Here is a 10,184-nt window from a genome sequence, read left to right on the forward strand (position 1 = left end):
ACACATGTATTTGGGATCACAATGTATCTCAATATGTGAAATTTTTTACAATAAAAATGAATTTTGTATAAAGAAGCGTATTTTGCCAAGTCCAAGTTTCGCAGGAAGACAACTTGCGCACAACAATAATACCGTACATATTATTAATAGTTACGATTCGTTTGGCAGGGCACGAGTGTGTGTTTTTTATTATTAATTACAAATCTTACAAAAATTAAATGCTATATGTGAGATCAATGTTTTGCAACATGTTGTCTGTGATATAAGCAGTTATCTCTATATAAAATGTATTCCAATATGTGAAATGCTTTACAATAAAAATAAATTTTGAATTAAGAAGCGATTTTTTCCGTGTCCAACTTTCGCAGGGACACAACTCGCGCACATCAATAATACGGTACATATAAATAATAGTAACTGATAAATATTAATATGGACTTTATATTGTGTTATTAATTTTATATTCTATTGACATTTATCTGCACAAAAATGTTCGGTATAATATAAGAAATAGAAAACCTCATTTCATGCCCAATGGCAGAATAGTGACCAGCAAGGCAGCCCCAAATAGTATATGGACCTCAGCCTTTGGCGTCGGTCCATATACTTTTTGGGGCTGCCTGGTTGGTCACTATTCTGCCATAGGGCCCTCAGTGAGGTTTTCTATTTCTTAAATAATACTTCAGGATCTCAAGACACAATGCTCCATCATCAGTATCTTTTCAGTTATTGCACTTTGTCCTATTATTGCCGTCCATTTCTTTCATTTCTCTTGTCGTGCATATTCTTTTGCAGACCTAAACTTTGAAAGTATTAAACGGTTTCACATTGACCTTAATATATCAATAGAGGACATTAAGGGAAGAAAATAGTACAAGAAAATAGTAATAGTACTCTTTTATCAAGACTTTTATAGTATTGCCTGTTTCGTCAACTGACTTGTGCAGGGAATTTTACTGCCGTAGTATTGAAGGTATTGAAATGAAACCGAGTACATTGCTATACGACATTAACTCAAAGGGCTGGTTACGATACCAACAACTTTTGTATCGGTATTTTTGGATATATTGTCCTTTATTTCTTTTTATAGTTCGTTTCTTGCATAGTGCATATCGTATACAATAATGAAGGAATTCAAATAAAATTCCAAATACTGATAACGAGCTTAATGAAAAGTGCAGAGTAACTAAAACGTTTTCATTATATTTTACACAGTTATACACCTTTAGTTTAAGTTCTTGCGGAGCACAACTCATTGAATATTGAAGATATTTACATGCAACCTTTGATAATAATAGAGGATATTGAGAGGAAGTGCACAGAGGAAGACCGAAAACTCTTTTAAGTATTTTTAAAATTATTTATTTTGTTTACATCTGTTTAGTCCGTTTATTGTGTAGTGCATAAACCATAAAGCAATAAACTGATTCAAATAAATTCAAATGACGCAGAAAAAACGAAAGAGGGATTATACTGATAAATATGATCGCAAACAATTACTATCAGACTCTACTTAATATACTTAAAAGGTGGTCCACTGACAACAATTCATTATCTACGACATGAAAACTGTGTCGTTTTCAAAAATAAAATGCTTTCTTTGATTGCATTTCAACATGCAGTCAATAAAATTAGTTAAGTTATAACTCAAAAAGAAAAAAAATGCGCATTTCTTGAAAACCAACAATTGTTTTATTATATCACTCTCTGCTAAGGATACAACATAGTAACGAAAAAATAAGTCACCACTTTGCAAACGCGGTATAGCAAATGTACCTGTGCGTCTAGTCTCATGTACGTTATCATTCTTTGGTATAAGCATCCATTGACTCATTAATAAGGGTCAAACAGGGAGTTCTTCATGACTTGAAATTTTCTAGATTAATAATATTTTAACGCCTGTGAACTAAAACCAAACGGGTATTATTATCTCTGGAAGAAATCAAACTATTCCTACTTTCATATACCAATAACGAGGAACTGTTCGCATGTTATCCTTATATAAAAGACGTAGAAAATTATTTGGAGTTTCTGGGCATTGTAAAATAAAGTCTCTAAAATCACTTTTTTCAACGGTCTAGCAACAAGTTTATATCGAGAACACAAATAAAAAGCCATTTATCAAATAATCCGCTTGTTGAAGAATGGAAATTTTAAGAGGTCCACCAAACGTATAGCGCAACAAGCGTGTCTTCGATATAGAGTGTGAATGAAAATGTAACAACACGGAATAAACCATTCATAAAGAATTAAATTAAATATGATTAGTTTCGTACTGAATTTTTGTTCCGAAATACGAGGTGTTCACCCAGCCAAAGACCCAGACGTAAAAATATTTCCATGGCGTGTTCAGACCTAATACACAAACAACAACATATTTTAACAAAAATATTGTTTTACAAATATTTAAGTCTTATTCAATCGTGTTTTAAATTTGCATAAACAATATGAAACTCCTACAATATCGTAACATAAACATACATCTTAATAAAAACACATTTAATAAACAATTTCTTAATTATTTACTTCAATGTTTCAACGCTTGCTCCAGCAAATACTAGTAATTGCTGCACTGTCAAATGCTTCTGAAGGGTCATCATGCAATTCGATGCCGTCTTGCTGCTTAATCCAGTCACAGACGTACACCGTATCCGCAGACATATTTTTAGTAAGCCATTTTAAATGACATTTCACGCAAACGTTCCTTGACTTTGACCATTCCACCATCGACATAATAACTTTAACGGAAACACATGTTTCCTTGTACCTTACTCGCATGATCGATACAGGAAAGTAATCGTGCAGTTGCGTATCATCAAGATGTCATCAGATAATAGAAGCGTTTGTAGACGTTTAAGGTGTTGAAGAGTTTCACATAAAAGTTCAATATTCTCACAATTTTCTATTTCAAGGCGACTGATTTTTTCACCAGTTGCTGACATCGACTCGAAGAGGACCCTTTCTGTTAATGGTGTTACGTAAGATAACTCACATGACACCATATTGCTGCAATCTACAGAGGTAATATTGATATCTCCATCACATGCCAAGTACTTGAGTTTTACACCCTGTAGATCAATGTGACCATCATCCTCTAGAATCATGTTATCATCACCATAGAGTCTCATATACAACAACGTTTCTCTCGATTGCGATATAATTTCCTGCAAAGGTTAATCGCAAAATTGACTGTCAAAAGAAAATATAAATTACATACTTACAATGTTTGATATGTTCATATCTATTAAGGTTTTAAGCACCTTCCCCTCCGGATGAGGTCGCCATAGCCACTCCTCAATGACCAACTCAGGGTCATTTCTCATATGACTGAAATTTAGATGGACGCCGGTATGCTTGTTTGCCGCCCCTTCCATGATGCCATCCAATACAATATTTTGAGCTTTATTAGATAATACACATGGAGAAAACACGTCAGAGTCATCCTGCAATTTACATTCCATGTCATTTGTAATGACATCCGAAATATGCTTTGACATTCTTTCAGCTGCTGGGGAACAGGTTCCGCATGTAAAGATGAACAACTGACCTATGTCTAAAATAGACCTACCATCACAATATGCCAATTGTAGTGCGTGCATGATTGCGTCCATTTTTGTCGGATTCATAGCAATATACAACGTCAACGATGATAGAAATTCCTGGATTGTTTTGTGCACAAACATATATGGAACATTCTTTCCTGGGCAAAGTGCTAAAGACTTTTTCTTCGTGATAATCCCTGTCTGAAGTAAGTAATCTAGTTCTGTTTTTGTCATGTATTGTATGATTGTGTTTTCTCGAAAGACAAGCGATGATTGTTTGTTAGTGTCTGTTAGAGTTTTAAATGCAAGCTCACTGGCGGAATAAACCAGCGACAAATTAGCCTGCACATACTCGGCTGTTTCTGTCCTTAATATATCTGGTATATCCCCACATGATTTTTCTCCAGTGTTAAATACTGGAATTTGAAGTTTTTGCAGTCCCCTGGCTATGTGCATATCTAGCATATTGACGTATAAAGCACACAGTGAACCTGTCGTTAAACGTCCAACGTAGAACTGGTGAACTAACTGAACACACATGGCTGGTATTGTAATGAGATGTTTCAAGTTATGTGTGTTTATTTGATGAAAGAAGTCAATAGAGTTGGCTTTTTGATCCGTTTTCGTTATATAGTCTTTCTCAGCTAGAACACGAAACATGTTCCTCGACAACGTTTTGTAGTTTAATACGCCGGAAATTTCAAATGTACGCGTTAAAGTATCGCTTATTTTTAAGTCGGCAAGTTTCCATGGTCGTGCAGTAATAATGTTGGTAATGTTCGTTCGCTGCAAATATAGCGGCATAGTACGGTCTTTATGACATATGCAAGTAGAATCAGATGGCGGAGGGAAGGGTATTTTGGCGTGGTACCATTCGTCTGCGGCATCGGTTAGAACAAGACATTTGTGTTCCCAGACGCAGTCATCCCAAGCTAGTTTTTTGCGTTTTATAGCATTCTCAATAATGTGAGTGACGTCACACATGTATTCACTGTAATCACGTAATGACACAAAGAACAGAAATGTGTAGTCTCGCAAAGTGTCAATATCGTCGAATGCTGTTTGCTCTGATGTTTTCTTGCTAGTTGTTGCGCTGCTCGTGTCTTTTTTGGATGTTACCATTGTCGAATGAGCTTTACACCAATCAAGTACGAGCTTGTTTGAAAACGTCGTTTTGCCACAACCCGGATTTCCTTGAATATAAACTGTATTTACCGGCTTCCCATCACGCAGCAATAGCCCATTATAGCTTCTGACATCGATTGAAAATGGTGAGGACTGGTCCGTGCGATACAAATCATTTCGGTCTTTCTGGTCTCTTTTAAGCTCCTTAATGGACGGGGTCACATATATCCGTTCTTAAGGTACATCTATGTCCGTATCTAGCATCGAAACCGGCGCGACTAACATTGCTTGGTACTGTTCGATTAACCACGCCTGTATTTCTGCAAACAAAGTTAGCGACTGACATGTATAAAAAAAACACCCGCAAATTCTAATGTATTATGTCCGAAATAGGTAATGATATATTGAATCGACACCAACGACACAGAGAGTTGCTAAAACAAGCTTTAAAACATTCTGCTAACAAATTTAGCGACTGACATGTTTAACAAAACACCCACAAATTCCTTTGTATTATGCCCGAAATAGGTAATGATATATTGAATCGACACCAACGACACAGAGAGTTGCTAAAACAAGCTTTAAAACATTCTGCTAACAAATTTAGCGACTGACATGTTTAACAAAACACCCACAAATTCCTTTGTATTATGCCCGAAATAGGTAATGATATATTGAATCGACACCAACGACACAGAGAGTTGCTAAAACAAGCTTTAAAACATTCTGCTAACAAATTTAGCGACTGACATGTTTAACAAAACACCCACAAATTCCTTTGTATTATGCCCGAAATAGGTAATGATATATTGAATCGACACCAACGACACAGAAAGTTGATAGAACAAGCTTAAGAACAATTTGACAATATAAAAAGTTATGTTTTGTAGTGTTTTTTTTTTCTTTGGTCGCAGTGGCTTTGGAAATAAGGCAAATTGTTATTGTACTTGTAAGAAGCAATTATACATACATTTCGTATAAGACAATATTGATCACAAACATACATAACACTTACTAGATATTGTACTGCTCATTTCAACAGTGGGTGGTGTAGTCTCGTCAACTGTAACTCCTGGATGCTCAAGTTCGTTGGTTTTCGGCGTTGTACTCGGAATTAATAATTTTACAGCTGATGCTACATTATCCAACTCATTCAGCACTTCATCTCCTTTACTTTTTATATTTGCAAGCTGGTCGTCTCCAGCATCGATGATTGATTCAGTGATGTTTTCACCTATAGTCTTTAAAGCATCATCCATGGCCCTGACGAGTGTTTCCTTTTCCTTTTCAAGAACTTCTTTAATTTCTCCCGTCAAATTGTCTTTGAAGTGTTCAAAGGTTAAAGCGATATCTTCGTCTGTGATCGCTAGTGACCCATTCTTCAGCTGTAAACATAGTATCGATATGAGGATATGTAGTCTTACTGACTATTTATCTGGAAATAGTTTTCGATATGTAATCGGAATAAAATGTATTACATATGTAATATTGTAATACCCTATTTATTCTGTACACATCCTTAATTGCAAGGGGACATGGTCATGCTAAAAGCTGGCGATTGTGCTTATTTAACTTGGACAAGAATGTCCCTAAATACTCTGAATGCATTCAAGCGTTTACTACAATTTAATCATTTTAATTAGGGTAGATATGCACAGATTGAGTAGTTGCTTGCAAACGTTAACTAAAATTCTCAAAAGTACAAAAGGGGCACAATTCTACTAAATTGCAAGTCAGAGTTATAAAACTTTACCATTGACCTCACACATTGACCCCAATCACATGTGTTGACTTTCAATAGAGTAGCTAAGCATAAACAGTGACATGGAGATATTAAACGTTCAACTTAGTATTAAAAGAAAAAGGTTCATATTTCTTCTAAATTACAGGTGAGAATAAAATGGTCTTGGTAAAGTTCATCTTACAATGACCGCGAACACATTTGTAAAGTTTGAATTGAATGCCTGTAGAAGAAACAATAATATAGAGATTTTCCACGTTTACCTGAACCAGTTTTCTGACTACATTATTTGGCGATATTGCCTGTCAGTTACTAACCATTGTTAGTTACTACATACAATGACCCCGAACACATGTTTGAAGTTTTAATTGCCCTCGGTCACCCGATGTGGAAATAGACACCTTCGGTCGATGGTCCAAAGCCATTCTTCAGCAGGACAGCGAAGATGCCGAAAATTGTGGGAACGTGGACGCAGCCCAGTTTCCAAGAGTGTTGAGTACCTTGTCTCCGATGTTATCAATCTCAAAGCTCGTTGGCTCTTTAGGTTCTAGGTAGAACACCTCCAAAAATTCTCGATTAACTTCACCACCTTGTCGGGTAGGCGGTCTTGCATAAATTAATACGATGTTTGCCCTCAGACCTAGATCGGTGAAACTTCTTAGGCTGATTCTTCTTGTGGAAAACCGGCGAGTGATCGGTGTCGCAGTCAGCAATGTGAAAGTTGCAGATGAGAAGATGCATTTCGAGGAAGATCGCCTGTTAAGGATTAGGTCGAGCTGGCGCAAGTCGTTGGATCGAGGGTGTCTCCAAGATACTTTATGCGGTGGTTTGGTCTGGAAAAAGGTGGAAATGAGACTTACGCTATGGCATGATTACAGAGCTGTGATCGGCGCCTTCTCTTGCATTTAAGTAAACCAGCAGTGCCATGTGTTCTTTTTTGGGGGGATTCTATTGATAAGGAATTCTATCTGGCTGTAGAAATCGTTATTGGAATCATTGGTGAAACAGACGTTTGAGTAAACACTCATAAAGTTGACTGGCTCAGTGGTGCTGTGGGACGGAGTGATTACAGTATTACAGTTCCTTGTTGTCATGGTTCTATCATCCTAAGCAGAGGACTACAAACAGTGAAACCAACGCCATACTCTCTTCTGTTCTCAGCCCTATTCCCTTGCCAGAAGAATGTAAAGTCCTTTTCTGTATGGATTCCAGAACCAGCCGCGTCTCTTGCAGTGTAGCGATATTGACCAGGAGTCTAAAAGGTTAATTAATGATAACTGAGGTATTTCGGGCATCACAGATGATCTGGAGGTCATTCGATTATCCTGGAGACAGTGTTTTAAGACTGTTCCCTATCCACGCAAGCTTACAAGTGCAGATGAAAGGCGAAGCCAAAACATCTTTCCACTGGCAGCGTCGCAAGAGTTTTCAAAGTGCCTTTTAGACATTATCAGACCACCTTGTGGATCTCGGCTCCGGATTTGAAGTAGGGGTAGACTCTCACCAAAACCTAACCTGCAAGGCGTAACTCTAGCATGAGGACTGAAGTTGTACTCGCACTTTTCTAAGGTGATCCCCTAGACTTGTAGTAGAACGGGGGTGTCGTGTTTTCCCGTTAAGGTTCATCATATGCCCACTGCCCCTGGGTTGGCCGTTGACACTATTGAGTGTCAATCTGCCCTTTGTTAGCTCTTATTCTTCGTGCTGCCTGGTTTCACAGTAACCCTCCTTAGTAAGGAGTCAACATTTTTGTGACAATATTGTGTGGGAGCCGGTTTAGTCAACGACAGCCCGACCCCGGTACATGCTCTACTTTGTTAAGTGGTATTAGTAGCTAAAATGCACACTTGACGTGTGCATGTCAAACCTGTGTTAACTTGTCCACTGCCGTCCGTGACGTAGCTTGGTGATCGAGGTGTTTCAGGTTCTGCAACAGCGATACTAGTGTGTCGATGGCTCTGTCACTGTCTTGTCTTATCATGGCCATTGCACACGTATGTCGTACAGCACGCCCCTCTTCTCTTGCCTTGAATGTGAGTTAGTTGATAACTTTTTGATTCATTCATTTGCATAACATATATACACAAATAAATATTCATGAAGTGTTTCGGAATGATGATTGTTAAGAGATTTTACCCTTTCAGCCATGGACTCAGAATATTGAAAACACATTTGCCAAAGTTTATTCTATTTTGAAACTTTACATTCATTAAGTGTTTGTACATTTACATAGTTGTGTTAAAAAAGATAATTTGAATCAGAATAATGTAAACAAATTCGCCTTAATAAATTATATTTTGAAGCTTGACCTTTATTTAATGTTTGTAAAAATCCTTTGTTGTGTAAAACTTAAGTTAAATGGTTGCTCGTGTGGTTATGTTCAGTGTTTACTTTCGTAATGTTCTAGAGTTTATACGTGTATGAAATGTTAGACAAAAGGCAATACATTGACTTTTACCATAATTATATGGCGTTGTTACCTCATATAAGTATATTGTATCAATACATATCGACGCAATATTCAGTTTTTTCCTAAGTTTTGTTACCTTCGTGCACACATTTTCCTGTTGCGTCAGGTCGTCCTTGAAATACGTTTGGAAGTATTCACAGTTGTACATGACATTGACTATGCCGTTGAAGTCGGTACTTTCTGCTTGGTTGGCGTCTTTGTACCCATCTTTTGAGATAAAGCACTTAGAAATCTGCCATGGTTCAGAACACCATTTAGAGGCATCCGTGTTGATCCACGTAGGACCTTTAAAGCTGTGTGGGTTTTGTTGAGAGCGAAATCGGTGTTGTTTTACTAATAGTATATGTTTGCAAATTTCATCGCATAAATTATTTGGACAATTTCGCGGCTTGTGAATTTCATGAAATGCGCATTTTCCGCGATACGTTTTGCAGCATATGTTCGTAGGGTCACACGGTAAGACATTAGGAGTGTGACATTGATTACATACATCGCTCTCTAGAACACCGTGCTGTTGCTTGATCTCTCTACGAATGTAATCATAACACGCACTACTAATTTCCTTTACAATGTCAAGCAGGCAGTCACGTGTTATGTTCATACCCATGGCCGCCTTAAACCAGTTTAGAATTTCCGGGTTGCGAATAATGTCCTTGTAGTCCGACATTTTCCTTCACTCTTATATTTTTCTGCAAAACAACATCAAAATAGCTATAATTGTCGTTAAAGAACTAACTTATGCTATCAAAACCCGTGCGAACAAAAACTATAATAAATTACAGTCGATCGACTATTTTGAATGAAATCGAAGGCGTATAGATTCTTAATTATTTGACACTGTATGCATATTTACAACAACAATTGATGTAACAACTTACCAAACTGAACTTTATGGCATTTCCTTAGATAACACTACATGGCCATATCTCGCGCGACATACATTCATCGTGTGTATTGGTTTAAATCATAATCGGTTAAAAAGCTGTTAAAAAGCTGCGAAGGAATTATTTGTTACTGAAGTAAACTATATCAATAATAATACCAAGAGCCAACTGAAAGATGTGTAAACTTTGTTCAACTGTTATCTTCCCTTCCATTTGGTTTGATAATACTGTGTAAACTACGTTCAGCTGTTATCTTACCTTCCGTTTGGTTTGATAATATTCCTGTTGAGATCTAAGGCCTGGTCGCTCCAAACTCTAACCGCACTTAAGGTAACAGTGTGTTATATTCAGTCCCAAATGATATTTATTTTAAAAGGAATGTTTTATCAAACATATGCAAATTATTCGAGCATACACATTTG

The 10,184-nt window shown here is 37.0% G+C and overlaps 1 protein-coding gene across 2 annotated transcripts; it reads right to left on the reverse strand.

The window, feature by feature from the left end:
* Window positions 1–1,390: 1,390 nt before the first annotated feature.
* Window positions 1,391–9,967, reverse strand: LOC127856877 (uncharacterized). 2 transcript variants are annotated; one of them, XM_052393051.1, is made up of 5 exons: window positions 9,757–9,967; window positions 8,955–9,567; window positions 8,276–8,434; window positions 5,683–6,052; window positions 1,391–4,987 (listed from the first exon to the last, which is right to left on the reverse strand). In XM_052393051.1, the coding sequence occupies exon 5, from the start codon at window positions 4,662–4,664 to the stop codon at window positions 3,210–3,212; it is 1,455 nt and encodes a 484-aa protein (XP_052249011.1). In that variant the 5' UTR covers window positions 4,665–4,987; window positions 5,683–6,052; window positions 8,276–8,434; window positions 8,955–9,567; window positions 9,757–9,967; the 3' UTR covers window positions 1,391–3,209. The 2 variants fall into 2 exon arrangements, with proteins under 2 accessions (XP_052249011.1, XP_052249012.1); XM_052393052.1 differs by having other exon boundaries at window positions 1,406–4,987.
* Between the last annotated feature and the right edge of the window lie 217 nt (window positions 9,968–10,184).

The sequence above is a fragment of the Dreissena polymorpha genome, chromosome 14 (assembly GCF_020536995.1).
Source record: "Dreissena polymorpha isolate Duluth1 chromosome 14, UMN_Dpol_1.0, whole genome shotgun sequence".
NCBI lineage: Eukaryota > Metazoa > Mollusca > Bivalvia > Myida > Dreissenidae > Dreissena > Dreissena polymorpha.